At 39.3% G+C, this 18,924-nt stretch overlaps 1 protein-coding gene across 2 annotated transcripts; it reads left to right on the top strand.

Moving 5' to 3' along the window:
* The first annotated feature begins 1,312 nt into the window (after positions 1–1,312).
* On the top strand, positions 1,313–18,803 carry arvcfa (ARVCF delta catenin family member a). Of its 2 annotated transcripts, XM_027139383.2 has the most exons (17): positions 1,313–1,542; positions 8,353–8,508; positions 9,431–9,541; positions 10,230–11,139; positions 11,269–11,452; positions 11,609–11,726; positions 12,115–12,283; positions 12,601–12,618; positions 12,858–12,929; positions 14,638–14,765; positions 14,936–15,086; positions 15,409–15,601; positions 17,015–17,126; positions 17,262–17,349; positions 17,508–17,584; positions 17,765–17,868; positions 18,208–18,803. In XM_027139383.2, the coding sequence occupies exons 1-16, from the start codon at positions 1,522–1,524 to the stop codon at positions 17,855–17,857; spliced, it is 2,601 nt and encodes an 866-aa protein (XP_026995184.2). In that variant the 5' UTR covers positions 1,313–1,521; the 3' UTR covers positions 17,858–17,868; positions 18,208–18,803. The 2 variants fall into 2 exon arrangements, with proteins under 2 accessions (XP_026995184.2, XP_047660420.1); XM_047804464.1 differs by lacking the exon at positions 12,601–12,618.
* The last annotated feature ends 121 nt before the right edge of the window (positions 18,804–18,924 follow it).

The following is an 18,924-nucleotide window of genomic DNA, read 5'->3' as shown; positions in this document are numbered from 1 at the left end:
CAATATATCCTATAATGTACAGTAGAGTAGCATTTTGTCAAAAGCTCACGGGTGATGAGCATAATATAAAATAATATCATTGTAATAATAATACAATAATGCATAATAATGACTAATTATAATATCATAAACTGCAGAATTTTGCTGAAGTCTGTAACTTCATTTGCCTGATTATTGACATAAATTTTGTCCTCCAAAGTGGGGTTGTTAGCCCTGTGATACTCTGTGACGCTGTACAAAGAGAGCGTTGTCTCTGGTATATTTATTTAGACAGTAATTCAATCGAAGAACCTCCACACATCCTAAAAAGCCCAATATATTCACTAGAGCACAACGTTTTGGCATCTAAGCTGAACAGAGTAATACATTTTTGGACTTTGTAACCATGGGTTGTCTATAGCTTTAATTAGTGGACAGTATTTCTCTGGGATGGACTGAGGAGGGTTAGCTGGAGTGTGACTGTGGATTTGACTTGGCTGTCCTTCACTCATGTGTGTTTGGTAAGGCTAAGCTGAGCTATCTCTCTCTCTCTCTCTCTCTCTCTCTCTATATATATATATATATATATATATATATATCAGTCTCTCTCTCTCTCTCTATATCTCACTCACACACACACACACACACACACACACACACACACACACACACACACACACACACACACACACACTTTCACACTTTCTCCTTCTCTCATTACTTCACGTCTTCAGAGAAAGAGAGTTTAATCCACATGCACGTTTCATAGAAACTCCTACTTTTCTCATTAGCTCTGTTGGATGCTGATTTCTTTTTACACTACACTTACACTTACGACTCACTTAGCTGATTCGATTCTTTTGAACAAAACCCGTTCAAATGAATCGAGCTAAGGGAATTTTGTTTGGTTTCAGAGCCAGAAACTGTTTCCTTCGTACCTTCCAATCATGCAACTCATGAGTTCATTGACAAAAACTTTAATTAAATTACAGACCCCTTACAGATCCCTGGGTACAAAAGGAAACATAATGATTTTACAGTGTTGTCTTTATCCTGGTTAATATTGAGAGGGTTGTGAATGGAGAACGGATTGATATGGTCTTGTGCCCACACCCCTGTCACCTGATCCTACAGGCTCATACTGTATATGTATTATTGTGTTTTTCGTATTTCTGTATATGTTTTTTCCATCTATGTTTTTTTTGTTTTGTTTTGTTTTTTGACGATCAGGGCTTTAAACATCAAAGAGGCGAAAACGCTTCGTCTAATTACGAGCATGCAGAATAGCCACAACTTTGAATTCGCTCAAAAGAGTCGTTCAAAAAGAACCGATTCGTTGTTGAGGACTCTAATGTGTGAGCGCATCGGAGCGCGTGTGGACGCACGCACGAGCCGCACATAGGATGGCTGCGCTCTCCTGCGCCGTTAGCGCTTAAAAACTCTGTCCAGAAGAACGGAACGGATTAAAGAGGTGACAGAAACACAGACAAGGAGGAAAGACAAACGTTAGCTCGCTACAGCCGACGCCACTCGCCTCTCATTATGCCGGCGGAGGTGAAAGAGGTGAGTTTTTTTTTCGCGTTTAACGGTTTTCCTTCGACCTTTTTCCCGCATCGCATGTGCCGCTTTCCCCGCTTTTAAAAAACGAGCCAGCGCGCGCGCATCACCGATCTCTGGATTTTTCTATGACGCGCACACACACACGCACACACACACACACACACACACACACACACACACACACACACACACACACACACACACACACACACACACACACACACACACACGCACACACACAACACGCAGCGATTTGCAAGATGTTCTAGTTGGTTATGGATAACGAGTTGTAAAAACACCCTTTTGCATGAGAACAGAACCCTCTGTAGGGAAACGCACATGCGCGCGCCAGCTTTCCCAAAGCCGATGTAAATATGCGGGTTTAGCGCGTGATTAACTATCCTCAGGCTGCAGGGCGTGTGTGTGTGTGTGTGTGTGTGTGTGTGTGTGTGTGTGTGTGTGTGTGCGCGCGCAGGAGATGCTTTTAGCTTTATGCTGAGGCGGTGCTCTGCTCAGCTCTGAGGGGGGGCGGGGGGTCTGTTGGGATGATGGATCCTGCTAAGACTAGAAAGCAATACTGCAGAGGCATAGGTGTGTGTGTGTGTGTGTGTGTGTGTGTGTGTGTGTGTGTGTGTGTGTGTGTGTGTGTGTGTGTGAGTGTGTGTGTGTGTGTGTGTGTGTGTGTTCGTGTGTGTTTTTCAGAGGAACTGACAACATGCAGAAAAACTTCTCAGCCTTCAGTGCTTACAGGGAGAAGATAAGCAAAATTAAAAAACGAAGAATATTCACATGGATGTACTGTGGAAGACAAAAAACATGGTGCTTCTTTATCATGCATCAGCTAAGGTCCACAGCTGCCCTGGCTGAGACTTGGGTTGATGCAAACAGTGTATGTCAGTTTATCTTGGCTTGGTCATCAGTGAACGGTTCATCTTTCAGACTCGGGTTTGTGACAAGACGTTATAGCCGGCATGCCTCCGATGTGCCCTTGAGCGGGTCATGCTCTTTAGGAACGCTAAACTGCGTTGTCCCTCGGTGTGTGCACTTAAACTGATAAGTGTGTTTGACGGGGTGATTGAACACCATGGCCAGTTGAGAGAGAGAAAAGGATGAGGGGATGATAGAGTTAGTGCTGCATTTACTCAAGATGATTGCAGGAGCACTATTACAGGGTGTCACAAGATTGCAGGGGGGGTGACAAGTGGCGCCGTAATCGTGTCACATTTTGGAGTGTTACAAAGCTTATGCAAAGGAGGATTGGGAATTAATTCTGCAAAGGGGGACTGCAGGATCACAGAGAATCCCATGGCCCATGGGCATGAAAGTATGGAGGGCTCGAATGCAAATCCCATGTGACAAGCTCCTATACTTTGCCATCCTTTCTATTTCAGACTTGTTTATTTGCAGTGCATTGAAAGCATGGTTGTTCCAAGTTGACATCGTTTGAGATCAGTGATGAGAATTCCAGAACGGCTTGAAACTGAAGGAATACTAAACACCTAGAAACTTATGTTTTCTCACTGCATTTATAACATATGTGAGATATCAGTTCGAATAACTTTGATACATTTTTAAATACTGATAACTCAAAACATGCTTGCAGTAGAAGTATAGTTGGATATTTATAATGTGAGAACATACAATTGTAAATCTACGGCCATCGCACCGTATCAATATTACTTAAATATTAATTCTTTCCCTGAAGGCTGTTTTATGTGTTGACATTAGTCATGCATAACTATAGATCCTTTTCTCCAAAAGTACAAAATAAAAAGATTTGGAGTTTTTTTTTTTTTTTTTTTTTTACAAACCCTCCACTAAAGTACTCATAAAAGTGTTGTTGTGAAATACTTGTTTTGCAAAAGCTGAAGTCAACAAATGCCCTCACACTTTGATAAGTGAGTGCTGCGTACAAATACACATAGAAATCGTCTTGAAACACATAATCCTATATAAATTATTTTAGCATAGTACTTTTAACAAGAGACATTGACACAAAGCAGCTTTACAGAAATCCAGATGTGGATTTAGATACATTTGGAGAGGTGAAAAACTCCCTGAGACTAAATTAGTAAGAAAGCTTGAATCTTGAAAGAGAACCCATCACCTTCTACTTGACACTGAATTGGTGAATTATAATTCGTCACACTTCTACATCTGTGTACTGTAAAGTTAAGCGGTTAAGATGTCGTGAATCCTGGATGAGCACAGGAGACTTTGTTACAGTAACAGCAGCTCTTATGTATCCAGATATGATGCAAAGCCACATATCCACACTGGGCGTTGTGATATAACCTTCAAGCTAAAGTATATCATCAGGCAGGTTGAGCAAGAGGGGGCACACTTTTATAGAAGAGTTCAAGGATCATGGCGGTGGCATCAGAAGAGTACAGGTGCATGTACGTTTCTTTCCTGACCTTGTGTTACGGTGTGCAAAGGTCTTTTTTTCTTTCTTGGAATGATTATTTGCATCATTGTTGTCACATCAGTCTGTGGATCTTCAAGTTGCATTGCTTAGCATAATATGATGGTAATGGTTTAGTTCAAAGAGAAAGAGGATCTCATTGGCATGCTCAGTGTGCTGTTGAAGGGCCGATGCTTGTTTCCAGAGCAATCAGTCGTTTGTTGCCACACTGTCATGCTCATAGTCCAGCCGTCCTTTTTATAAATGCATGGCTGCCTCCCTTAAATGTCTCATCATGCACTGTAATTTAAAAGAGATTGCTTTAAGATTTGAAGACAAAGCAACTGTACTAGAAGCTACAAACAGCTCGACAGTGCGGTAATTACTTTAATCGTTGTGAGAAATATGACCGCAGCCAAGGAACTGGGATGGAAATCGATTAGACATCATAGATCCTGCTACTCTTATTGATACTGCTGATCAGTTTGGTAGTGTAGCGCTTCTCAAGTGTTTTTTTCCCCTTATCTGCAAGAAAACAAGGCAACTAACTAATAATTTTGTTTATGCAAGAAATAATTGACAAGCTATGAGTCATGTGGAATAATAATACCCACTCAGTGTGGTACTGCATTATTTTCCTAATAATTTAACAGACCAGAGTCAATTATTCTGTTTAAGTTACCACACCTCAAGGCATTGTTTAGATGTTTTACTTTTGACATTTGTTAGAATTGTGTCCTTAAAATGCTTCTGTGTGTAGAACTAATTTCTTACGGAGCCCATCTCATGTCTGCGTTACTATAACAAAATGGTTTTTTTTTATAAAACTAGAACCCATTGATGACCCATTGACCCATTGATGTGCAGTTACTAGAACCCATTGATGACCCATTGATGTGCAGTTACTAGTATGAGAGAGAGAGAGAGAGAAAGTGAGTGAGAGAGAGGGAGAGAGAGAGTAAGAGAGAGAGAGAGAGAGAATAAGAGAGAGGGAGTGAAAGAGAGAGTGAGAGAGAAAGAGAGAGAAATTAAGAGAGAGAGAGAGTGAAAGAGTGAGAGAGAGTACGAGAGAGTGAGAGAGAGAGAGAGAATAAGAGAGAGAGAGAGAGAGAGAGAGTGAGAGTGCACAAATCTCAATATTTCTTCATTTATTTGTTCTATTTTGCTATTATCTGTTGTAATAAACTGTTAACCCTTATCAATATTTATTTGTTTGTTTGTTTGTTTGTTTGTTATAGTAATAAATCAGCTAAAACAAGGTGAACAAATAGGCCTATCAATATTTATTTATTTGTGTTGTTAGAGCATAAATGTGGTTAAAAGTTGGCTGGAACTACATTAACTGAAAAATAACTGCATCTGTCAACAATCAGATTCCTGCGGTATTATTTACATTTACAGCAGACACCTTCATACTGAACAACTTACATTTATCTCATTTATACAGCTGAGTAATTGAGGGTTAACAATTACTAGTGGCAACTTGGTGGCCCTGGGATTTGAACTCACGACCTTCCGTTCAACGGTCTAACAACTTAACCACTGATGTACCATATCCCCTCTGTATGTGATAGAGTATCTAATACTGAATAAAGCACCATGTGTTCATCTGGACACTTCCCATTTCTATCCATTATAAGACATTACTATTATATCTAATAAAACAAGTGTGTGTATAGAAAGAGAATATTCATCTTGTGTTTTTAACGAGATTTCAATCATTTCCAGCTTAGCGAGAAGAGTTTCTTTGGTTGTTGAAAACAACATAAATATACTGTATGTATGTTTCTCCTCGAGATATTTTTACTGAATGTTTTGCATCCTCGCTGAATGTCTGACGGATATTAAATGCCCATCCATCTTACATCCTTTCCCTATCTCACATCCCATTCAACCTCTGATTATTTCTAATAAATCAAAATCCATTACATTTTCTGACATGATGCTTTTATTGCACGAGGAACAGCTCGTGACTCGAGCTCAGGTTTTAATCAGCTCTAGAGGTTTGTATGATGATTTTTTCTGCTATTTAACAGATTATCAAAAGAGTTTCCAGGATCATTCAGTTAGATAGAAATTACATTCACATTGACCTCCATTGGTTTATTCTGTTTCATTTGACATTTTTCATTCTGATAATACTTATCTAATTGAGTTTAATGTTTATTACAATAATGCTATATACAGTACCTATAGTACGACCGTGTGAACTACACTGGACTGTACAAATCAGACACTCACCCAATTGCTGTTTTGCACACCACCTCATCAAACTGCTGCTATAACTGTACATAAGTATGAATATGCTTACGTAAATGTATTTTACACAATATACACTGCATTTTGTTGCCTTGTACTTCTACATGTGTAATGACAATAAAGTTGAATCTAATCTAATCTAATCTAATCTAATACTCTATAATATACAGTAAAGCACCATGGTCCTGGAGAAACGTTGTTCTCGGATGACAATAAAAGCTTCTTGACTTGACTTGACTTGAAATGTATTAGAAACTAATACAGTATAATTTACTATAAAAGTGTATCTGATAACCCGGCAGCTAGGGGTGGGCGGAATGACCAAAAATCTGTATATATCACGGAATAATAATTTTTCAGGTAAATCAACAAAAGGAACGTGCTTAATGTATTAAATACCACTTTAACACTTTAAAAACAAAGAATAGGCTTTCTCGTCTTGTTTTATTACTTTTTCTTTTATTTAGCATTCTTTGACATGCTTCATTTTGAGATGATAAAACAAGTTCCTCGTGCTAGCATGGCTAACGGTTACATTCGTGTGACACAGTTTGCAGATCACATTTGTCTGCTCTTTGTCAGCCTTCGTAAAACCGAACCACGTCCATACCACTTGTGTCGCGACTCGTTTCACAACAAGTTCCTCCTCCTGCTCGGGATTGGTTTGTGGGATTTCTTTATCAGCATGCATGTCTTTCTCCATGTTTTTCTTCTTATCTACGCTTATGTGCTGCTTCTCAATCGTTCTCAGATTCAGGCGTGCTACACGTGAGGTTAACCACGCCCACTAATTTAAATTTCACAGTATGCACGGAATAGAAAAACTTGTAACGGTAGACATTTTATTCCGCGGAAACGGAATATACCGTCATACCGCCCAGCCCTACCGGCAGCTATCTAAATATTCCAGATGTGTCAAATACGTCAGTAGCTAATGAATTATCCTCACTTCCCCACACTGTACAGTTCTTCCCATCCCAGTGACTTTATTTTTCCTCAATAAAGACTTATTTAGTAATGTCAGTATTATCCTAACAAACTCGATACCAGTGTTTCTGATAGTCAAAGCACATCCGAGTGATGTTCTGCAACATTGTCAGTATTACCATTAGCAGCAAGGGTTTTATTGCATGTGTGGCAACAACATTGTCTTCATGAAGTTGAATAAAATCTAACCATACTTTCGACTGCTTTGTTCTTTCCACCATTAGTGAGTGTGTAGGCGAGAATCTCTCAGGTTGTTCTGTGAGAGTGTATGTGTGTCGAACGCTTCAAGCGCAAAGGAAGGTAAACAGAGAGAGAGCGAAAGAAAGAGAGAGAACATTATGTTTGGATTTTCATAAATTCCAATATCTCTGGTGCAGACAGAGACATATTATGTCACACTATATTGATTTTATGTTTTTTTTTTAATGATAAACATCTATACCTGGGAAGAAGAGATATTTTTATCTCTGTAATAGTTAATCTAAGGATCCTCCACATTTTGTAGTAATTAAAAAAAAAAGTAAATATGCTTAGGCAGGTCATTCGAGACACAGAATTAAGCACCTTTATATAAGACTGTACTTATAAACTAGGTCGTTTCTATATTGACCATTTTCCTGTGCAATTTGGACACACACACACACACACACACACACACACACACACACACACACACACACACACACATACACACACACACACTAAATATATTTAAAGATTGTTGTGTCTAGAAAGTTCTGACTGAAAGAATCTCATGCATTATTCACTAGTCCTAAATGTACTGAGAGGAAGCTGTGCTTATTTATTTATTTTTTTTTAAATTTATTTATTTATTAATTTTTTATTTATTTATTTATTTTGAAGAATGTTTGTGAGTTATCATGCAGTGAGATGAGAGTCATTTCACAAACTTGCCTTAGGTCCTTTTTAAGAATTTATCATGATATATTCCGAGACACTTTAATGATCTCAGACATCTTTTTTTTTTGCTTACATCCACGTAAAGAGTTAGATAAAGCTTCGAAATATTCCTTTTAAAGAAACCTTGGCTTTTAGACCTGCTAAGGTCAGCTTTTTACTCAGGTTAGCTTCTGTTCCTCTGGCCAGCATCTGTTATTACTAAAGCACCTTTAACTTTTTCTACTTTTGTCTTTGGACCAAAGGAGCAGAGCCCGGAAGATGTAGCTTTGCCTTTAGTGAAGCAGACCAAAGAGCTGACTGAAGAGGTGCCTTCTGCAGAAGACATCCCGGACACACCGTCCTCTGACCTGAGCACAGTCGCATCCACCAACATAAGCTCACAGAATACGGAGACTAACGTAGGTCCCGTGGTTGAGCATTGAGCAGTGAGTTAAGGAAGAGTTGCTATGATGGAGATTAAGGATAGCATTTTGCATGTTGCCATGTGGTGCTGTTCCATTAGCTTAATCACTTTCTGCTGGGTGAAAAGTAGTATGTGATACGTCAGGATATGATTTATGTCTTGTTTAGTTTAGTTAGTATCTAGCTAGCTAGCTAGCTAGCTATCTGAGGCGGTGCTGTTATATACACGTATCAGCCGCTGTACTAGAAACACATTTACTCATTAACTTTACTGTTCATTCATGAAATGATCTAATCAGACAATTCTGTAACAGATATCTTAAAAATACAGGTCAAGAGCTGGTTTGTGTCTTTTAGAAACTGATAAGATACAAACAAGTGTTTATAGAGTTTCGACAGAATACAAAATGAGCAAACTGAAGCGACACTGATCGCAGACTCAACAAGTATCAAGGCTTGATGTAGTGTGCACTCTGTAATGCTCTTCCACTCACCATGGCCATAAAGAGTGGTTACTTGTTGTTATTGTAGCCAACCTGTCAGCTGGAACCAGTCTGGCCATTCACCCTTGACCTCCCTGAGATTGCATTATTTCCACCATTTTTATCGTTCATGTGAGCATTTACTAAATAAAGCTTGTGGCCCAATTTTGTATTGATTGCACTGCTGCTGCACAATTCCCTGATTGATAATTGCATGAATGAGCATTTGTACATCTGTTCTTATTAAAGTAGATGATGATTGTATATTATTCTGTTTTATATAATTCATAAACACATATAATATTCATTGAATATCTATAAAATACCCAGCGTTAATTGATATATCATATTGTTGATTAAGAACTTGTCATGTCATGTTAATGAAGATCAGTGATTAATTCAGCAATGCTGTTATTGTATTGGGATGGTGCTGCAGAATGATGAGAGTTCTGGGATTGGGACAGAGAAGTCCTCCAGCCCTGACACTGAGTTGAACCCTCTCAGTGCCTCCAGCTCTCATGAGGAAGTAGTGCCAAAACAGCTGGAGGTAAGGATGCCAATCTAAACAACCTAGATACACAGATTTACATGTATTAAAAACTCTCTACTTCTCAAATGCATGCTGTGCTGATTTAAGCTTCGGTCAGTTCGACAGTCTTCAATTGTCACTTTTATTCTAACAAAATTGGTATTGATTCTAGGTCATATTTAGTTCATAGTATGTGCTGGTATGTGCAGTCATGTATGTGTGTGCTTTTGTGGATATTGTGGTACATTGATATGTCCTAAGATTTAAACATAACACAACAGATTTGAGCAAATTGCTCACTATATACTGTATATAGGATCCATTCCATAGAATCAAACCATCCTGCTGCTGGCAAGTTACCAAGCACAATAGGAGCTCCTCTGAATCTCATTTCAAAGTTCACATTAAACTAATTTTCAGCTGAGTGAAAAATTGTTTCTGTGTAAGTTGTGCATGTCAAGTACTGAGCTAAATATAAATTCAGCTCTTGTTGCCAGCACAGCAGAAAAATCGTTACGGAATTAACAGGATAATAGATAGAATCCCTTGTCTTTCATATAGGACACTTCCATTAATTTATTATAAAAATGTAATAGATGGATTTAAGAGTAATTAAAAGGGCATGCTTTAAAAATAATTGAATGGGTATGCATTAAAAATAAAAGATGGAGAATAATTTATTCACTGTATTTTTCTTCCTTCCCAGGAAAATATGACTGTTGCGGCAGAGGCATTTCCGACCATTCTTGCTTCCAATGCCTCAGTGGAGAAAGAAGATGAATGTATTTCATCTCAGGCTGCTACAATAACCCCCAATTCTGACACCAACACACCGTCTGACACTCCTGCTGAAAGCATAGACCAGCCTGTCAGGCATAGCACTCTACAAAGTCCTCGGGTAGACCTGAACAATCATGCCACCATTCCACTTGGTTTCCCATTCCCCCCTTCTTACACAAACCTGCCAACCAGGAATTACTTGGAGAACTGCTTTACCCTTCCACTCCACAGAGACAGCTTTGGTCGAATTGGAGGTCCACTGTGCAATGGTGCTGCCAAAGGAGATCAGGATGGCACTGACCTGAGGTCAGGAATCCCTGCAATCAGTCATCCGATAATGGGAGGAACGCTCCCCTTGAGACCTACTTTGGATCTTGCAGTTGATGATCACCTTGGTCCATTAACGCATCCCTTCCTACAGGATCTGTACAGGATGCAGACGCTGATTCCTCATAAACGTGCCAGCATGGTCAGCCTGGACACCATTCGCAAAGACCCTCGGTGGAGGGACCCCAATTTGCGGGAGGTCATTGCCATGCTTAGCCACCCCATGGACCCTGTCAAGTCTAATGCCGCCGCTTATCTGCAGCATCTCTGTTATGAAAATGACAAGGTGAAGCAGGATGTGAGGCAACTCCATGGTATCCCTATATTGGTGGGGTTGCTGGACCACCCCAAGCCAGAGGTCTACCGCAAGGCCTGTGGAGCCTTGAGGAACATTTCTTTTGGCAGGGATCACTTCAACAAAGTTGCCATCAAGAACAGTGATGGAATTCCCACATTACTGAGGCTGCTGAGGAAAACCAATGACTTGGAAGTCCGAGAGTTAGTTACAGGTTTGTTGTATTTGGCATAAACCCATCATTCAGCTGCTGATAGTGCTGTAGACATCAAGGTGTACATAAAAAGAGCATGTTTGTTCAGTTCATCACTCAAAAGTGAAAACCATAAATCTACCCTCCCAGGAACACTGTGGAATCTCTCATCTCACGAGCCCCTGAAGATGGTCATCATTAACAATGGGCTTCAGACACTAACTGATGAGATCATCATTCCACATTCTGGGTTAAGAGGAGATCCCAATGATCCATCCAGACCAGGAGCTCCAGAATGGACCACAGTTTTCAAGAACACATCTGGATGTTTAAGGTAGTTTTTGTGGTTTTTATATTATGAAGATTTTTTATTGTTTGCTGTGCCAGTCCTCGAATACCTGGATGTGTTTATTGTGATGTAGTTTTGAGATTTTCTCTTATTAATGGTTCTGTGTTGCTATATAGTTTACAAGAGCACTTTCCCCTACAGAAATGTGAGCTCAGATGGAGCTGAGGCTCGTCAGCAGATGCGTGACTGTGAGGGACTTGTGGATGCTCTGCTTCATGCTCTTTACTCTGCCGTGGCTAGGAGGGATATGAATAACAAGGTAAAATAACAAGAACAGTGCAAGATGCCCAATAAAAGATTAAGATTAAGAATAGATAAAATAAATAAATAAATAAAGATGATCCACAAAGACATGATGAAAATCTATACTGAAATCTATCCACCTGGACCTGGATATTGTGTCTGTAATATTACTTTCTTATTGCCTTGCAATATAAAGTCTGTACTCCCATGAGGAAACTTTCTACCATACAAAATGAGATCAAAAGGCTGGTCTGTCTGTCTGTCTGTCTGTCTGTCTGTCTATCTATCTATCTATCTATCTATCTATCTATCTATCTATCTATCTATCTATCTATCTATCTATCTATCAAATTTTTTTTTTTCAACCTGCTTATTTGGTTCAGTCTCTTTTCTGCTTTTCGCAGTCTGTCGAGAACTGCGTCTGCATCCTACGTAATCTATCCTACCATGTGCACAAAGAGGTACCAGGGGCAGAGAAATTTTACAGCACCCCAAGTATTCAAACCACCAAGCCAAGGAGCTACCAGAAGAAAAAGGACATGCCCGATTGTTTTGGTGGACGTAGTACTAAAGGTTAGGTATTAAATGGAAACGTCTAAACGTCTTTGTACTGTATATTAGTTCCAACAATCCCCCCTTATGCATTCCTCAAGGAGAGCAAATGATCCACATAAGGTCACAGAATGTTTCCTTCTACTGTATACTGGAATATGACTAGAATAACAATAAAGCTCTTAAGTGTTTTGTAATGATATATTGAAACAGGATCTGGGTAATCCTATTTGTTGTAATGTCACACTTCAACATATATTCTGCCATTGTGAACGTGTCTTTTTTTTTTTTTTATGTGTTTGCTTTCACACTGTTGGTCCGACTGTCTCCATCTGCAGAGGAGTGGTTCAATCAGTGTGAGTGCGCTTCTGTTCCTGCCTTGCTTTGAGTGTTCAGTAGACAGTGCTGCAAAACCTTGATGCTTTATTTCCAGTCATGTCACATACTCTTGATTTTTTTTTTCAGCACTCCCACTCTAACGCCCACATTGCTTCCCACACATATACTCTAGCTTTGGACAATGTGAAATGCTTGATGCTTGAGATTTTTTGAAACACACCACCTTTGCGATGCTTATAGTGGTTTGCCATTTCAGGCCGGAAACACGGGCCAAGCGACAAATCAAACAGCACTTTGGATATGCCCAAGCGCACACTCCCGACAAAAGGTGCACATTTACCTTAGATTCACCATTCAAATAATATCATATTCAACATTCAATATCCATATCCATATTCCATGTCTATCCTCTCATCTTGTGGACCATAAAATGTTTCAAGAGTAAAACTTATTTTTTTTAAGAGAAGGCATCGTATTTTAACATAATGCATGTGGACTGCCAACAGACAGACCCGAAAGGTTAAGCATTGTGTTAAATTCGGGACTTAATTTGTGGAGATGTAGGCAGCATATGTAGTGTGCAAGCCTGCATTCAGCCTGAAGTCAAATGTGTGTTAAGTTGGCAGATGGAGAAAGTGTGGGAGCAGCTTTGCTGAGGAGAGCAGGCGGGTCACAGGAAGACGACAAAGCTTCCGAGGGAGGCCTTGAGGGAGGTGAACCAGTGAAACGCAGATAAGCTGAGGAGAGGGTTCTGCACCAAATGGAGATGAAGACCAAGTCAAGACAGCGTTCGTTGTGTGTAGGAGGGTAATTAAGTGTTTTTTAGCTGCTGTGTCAAGTATGCGGAGAAAGGTATTTTTAAGACGAGAGAAATAGCATGGCAGTGATGCAGCGACACACTTGTGTTACGCTTGTGTTTTGTGTCAACACGTCAAGCTGGATTTTGCATTGGCATGAAAACGGAAAAGATCGGCGAGATAAGCGCTTTTTATATAGATGGAGAAAGGATCGCGTTGTATTTAAGGAGTTGCATAGTATAATTTTATGTAATTGGGTCACTGAGTGTAAGAGTGACTGTATCACCGGTGCACTTGAATATCGAAACACACTGTTATCTAAATCCTTTCTGATACTATCCCAGAGAAAATGGTATCAGGCAATCTCTCAAGGTCTGTTATCGAATTCGGTGAAGTGTTATCTGTGTACTTTTATTTGCCATCCTGTCACCGTACAGACGCTCCTTTATTTCACATATCCCTGTTTTCTTGATAGCTATTAGGGTTTGTCTGTGTCAGATTTGTCATCCATTCAAGATAACGTCAAAGTGGTTCTTGAAGAAAATAAATAATATGTCGGTTGCACATAGGAACTTGACAGCATGAATATGGTAAAGCATAACATATATTTATTGATTAATTGGGACCAGCGGGTGGGTTGAATGGATGTTGACAAAGGTAAATAGCATTTTCTTTTCTTTACCAATGGAGGCTATGGTCCCTTGAGTCGCTCTTGTATGTCCTTTGAAAAGCTCCAGAGGAGATAAGTAGATTTGGTTCAGAGCATCAGAAACTAGGCTCATTGCTGTGCTGGTTGAATCGTTAAAGACCCTTGAGGGCTTATAAAAAAAAGGAGTTCTTAAGAGTTTCAGCTCTGTATTCATCTGTAGTTGTGGGAACATGCCTTGGGTTGTCTCTTGCCACTCCGCCTTTTGGATTTCGTTTATTTTGTCTGGGGCATCATACGTTTGATAGAAGCTTCTGTAGAGCAGGAAGACTTTATACAAGGGCAGCAAAGATGGAGCTCACATAGCATATTAATGACATTATTTACATCATACATATTATCATAAGGTCTTAAAATTCCATCTGATTTTCTCTGTGCTTTACCATGAGGTAAACTGTTGTATACTGTGTTTTCTGCACATGCTCAGTGTCTCTCACATCCATCTCATTCAGAGGTTCACATGCTGGATTATGAATCATTCATGCCAACATTCTATGCTGTTTGATGTAGTGTCAGTGTGTATATCTGTTCAGGTCTGGAGCTGCTGTACCAGCCGGAGGTTGTGAGGCTGTATTTGTCGCTCCTCAAGCTGAGCCACAACCAGAACACTCTGGAGGCAGCCGCAGGGGCCCTCCAAAACCTGTCTGCAGGACTCTGGGCTGTGAGTAGGACGCTTTAAAAAAAAAAAACAGAACTAAATTATTTTTGGAGGAATATTAACCCTTGTCTGAATGAGAACCTGTGTTAAAACAAAATTAAAGACCCACAGATGCAAATGAGACTTTTGCATGTTTTAAGAACTCATTATTCTGTCTCTCTTGTGTTTCTCAGTGGTCTAATTACATCTGGGCGACTGTACGTAAAGAGAAAGGCCTGCCTATTCTGGTTGAGCTACTCCATTCAGATGCAGATAAAGTGGTGAGGGCCATTGCAATAGCCCTCCGTAACCTGGCCATTGACCATAAAAACAAAGATCTCATTGGTAAGTATGCAATCGGGTACCTTTTAATCTTCTCTCTGTAATTTGCATCTACTATCTAGGTTCCCCATATGGCACAATGGCCTCACTGGTAATTATAAACTTACAGGAACGCTGCATAGAAAATGCAAGAGAGGCACATGATTGCCTACAATTGCTCTTGACAGTAAAAAGGGATAGTCTCACGCTTTTAAATCATCAACTGTTGTCATTTAAAAAGCATTTTTGTATTCATTCAAACCGTTTGAACGCACACATTTAAATCCACTGCTCTTGTATGGTGTGATTGACGCTTTTCAATTTTCTCACGGTTTGATTCTGGTAGGGAGCTACTCCATGAGGGACCTGGTCAGCAATCTGCCCAGCGGCCAGCAACGACCTGCCAAAAACCTGGAAGAGGACACAGTGGTGGCAATCCTCAACACCATACACGAGATCATCACTGACAACTTGGAGAATGCTCGCTTCCTTATTCAGGGTCAGGGGATCCAAAAGCTGGTTGCCATAAACAAGACGAGGTATGTAGCTGATCTGCTACCTTGACAGATCCAATTCAATTCAATTCAAGTTTATTTGTATAGCGCTTTTTACAATAGACATTGTCTCAAAGCAGCTTTACAGAACATAAACACAGAGCAGAAGGTAAACATAATTAATGATAAAGGAAATAACGAATAATAAAAGAAATAAGAATTAACAGAATAAAAATTCTAGATTATTATTAGTTGTATATAGTTCACAGTGTGTATGTATTTATTCCCCTATGAGCAAGTCTGAGGTGACTCAGGCAGCAGTGGCAAGGAAAAACTCCCTTAAATTGGTAAAGGAAGAAACCTTGAGAGGAACCGGACTCAAGGGGGAACCCATCCTCATATGGGTGACACTGGGGGTGTGATTGTAATATACAGTCAGTTAAATGTTGTATTGGTGTGAGGTTCAAGGACTTCTGATCTCCTGAGTACCACAGAGTCTAACTGGAGATGTCTCAGGATTCTTAGAGTCGGCCTCGGCTCAGTGGATGTCCAAAGGCTTCGTCCCACAGAGGACGATGGGAGCTGGTACAGTGTCTGGATGCCTCGGGATAGGTACAAAGAGAAAAGCAGTGGAAAGGGATTAACATATCTGCCGTTCATAAAAAATGCGCTGGTCTGATGTACTGGTGCATGATATTATGGGATGTATTATGTGTACGCCTGACTGAAGAGATGAGTTTTTAATCTACATTTAAACTGGGAAAGTGTGTCTGCGCCCCGAACACTATCAGGAAGACTATTCCAAAGTTTGGGAGCTAAATAAGAAAATGCTCAATGCTCACTTGGGAAGTCTTTGGGTTAGCAAAGCGGTAGACACAAAGACATTAATATAATGAAAGGAGTCTCCAGTTTCAGAGCTTACATTTTTCCTCCACAGGACACTGCTTTCTCTATTGAATGTCAAGCTGATACTTTTGACACGAATTAAATTTTATTAGTTTATGTTTAAGAAAGATAAACGATGCTGGTGAAGAGCAGCCATTTACAGCCGATCTAGCGTAACGGATAACAGGAACTAATTTGTATTGTAACAGTATACCCGAATAAGCAATAAAACACTTCATAACATGCACTTTTCTGAAAATAATTAAAGTTCATTTGGTAGTAGGATGATGGATTATTTTCACGTGACTCCACGTTTATAAGGTGTCTATCTAATAGTATTCATAGAACAGCAATATTCACTGAGCCATTTTTAGGTACAATATTCAAATTTTAATGGGAAAAAAAAGCACATAAAATATTGTTATTTCATTTATTAAAAACTGCATTTTTTTTGTCATAGTAGGGTGCCATCCTGCCGTGAATTATCTTCCTATAAAAGAACGGCCCCTGTCATGTTTTCTACAGTTCATTAGATTCTGCTCTTAATCTTGATTTGCATTTTCACATCTACAGCCAGTCTGTGAGAGAAAACAAAGCAGCTTTGCATGTTCTCCAGACTGTGTGGGCCTACAAAGACTTGAGGAACACACTGATCAAGGGAGGCTGGAATAAATCTCACTTTAAGGTATCACAAGTTTAATCATTTTAAGTATTTATACTGGAAAAAAAAATCTTCAATACAAAAGCAATAGCTTGTCAAGTAATTCAATAAATTTGCAGTTAGTTTGGATTTTGAGATTGGATGTGTTTATTTCTTCAGCCAGCAGTGTCTGGAGTCCCAAAAAAGCAGAAGAATTCAAAGCTAGGCAACGATGACATCACACTGCCCTTAATGGAAAAAAACCAAGGTCAGCGCTATCCTTGGGCTTTGTCCTGATTGCTTTCAGAATGCACACTCATGATGCCCTACTTATAAGTAAAGTGTGTGTGCATGTGTGTATTAAATACATTTAGCATTTTTATAAGCCTGTGCTTGCTTGCCTAGACATATATGCTTGTTCTGTAGATGGATACTGCTGCACTGATCAGAGTGACAGAGTTGGAGATGGACCATGCCATATGATAGAACGGGAAACCTTCCAGGTAATCGTGCAAGCGTTCTATGGTAATAAGATACTATAAGTGACCATATTGCACAAGGTAAAAACAATAGAAATATTGTCATGTTTAATTCTTAGAATAAATATGAACATCTTGCAAGGCTTTATGTCTACAGGGAATCTGTAGCAGTTTTAGATTTGTGCTTTGTTTTTGTTTTTGCAGGGGGTAAATGATAAGCGACATTTCATCAGGACTAGTAGGCCAGCTGTTGGCTTAGTGGAACGCACTCCTCAACCCTTGGACTCTTGGGTCTGATGCCCCATCTGGTGAGCTCAATTGCCAAATTTACAGATAAAATGGACCCTTCTGTGCACTTTTCCATTAATTTTTGTCACCAAAGATGGATCTAATCTTTTTGTTAAGTCTCTCCTTGCTAATACAAATACAGTACATGCCGTTCCCCCACACACCACGCAATTAAAATAAATTCTTGACCAGTGTGTAAACACATATATTCAACGAGGCCTAAGAAATCACTTCTGGTTACTTCTTTCAGCACATGACGATGTTTGAAGGAATCTTTACCCAAACAATGATTTTTCAGTATTATTATGCATCTGAAGTATAATTTCTTGTTTTGTTTTTTTTCTCCACTCTTTTTATAGTCAGAAGTACGGCAACGGTGAGATATTGACATCACTGAATCTGCACTTGACCTGAAAATAAGTTGAAGTCGTGGTTTGTGAAAGAGAAGAAAGTAAATCGAACGACAGATTTTATTCCAGCATCTTTAGAAAGCAGAAAATTGACTTTTCTTTTTCTTTTTCTTTCTTTTTTTTTTAACTGATTGTGCCTGTGGTATTTTTTCTTTAAATGCAGTGTTTTGGTCTCCTGCTCAAATATTCTGTTAGTAGCACCCATGACTCCATTATTCCCAAATAACACAGATATTATACGATCCCAGTACTGGTTAATATTTGATTACAAACCATGTCCTTGTATTATTTATTTTTTGTCAACAAGACATATTGTATAATAAGACATAGTGCTAATATTCTTTAAATGTATGCAACATAGACCAGTATTCTTTCTTTTTTTTTTATGTACAGAAAAGAGATGCAACCAGCGTATATTATGGATATTAAATGTGACTAGCAGTCTATGAAACTCACAGACAAAAGTCATTGTGCCATATTAGTCAAACAAGTAATTCTTACTTGATTGAATTGCTTCTTCATTGTCAGTGTTTTAACTGCTTGACAATAAAAAGGCTTTTTATCATTTTCTCTTTTTGTCTTTTCTAAACGAAAGGATCACCAGAAAATTTGCTTCAGAGCAATGAAGAGATCATTTTGTCTTTAAGGGTCTATGGTCTACATATT

Source organism: Tachysurus fulvidraco, chromosome 20 (genome assembly GCF_022655615.1).
Source record: "Tachysurus fulvidraco isolate hzauxx_2018 chromosome 20, HZAU_PFXX_2.0, whole genome shotgun sequence".
Lineage (NCBI taxonomy): Eukaryota > Metazoa > Chordata > Actinopteri > Siluriformes > Bagridae > Tachysurus > Tachysurus fulvidraco.
Note: the sequence above shows the minus strand (reverse complement) of the source record. Positions and strands in the feature narration are given on the sequence as shown.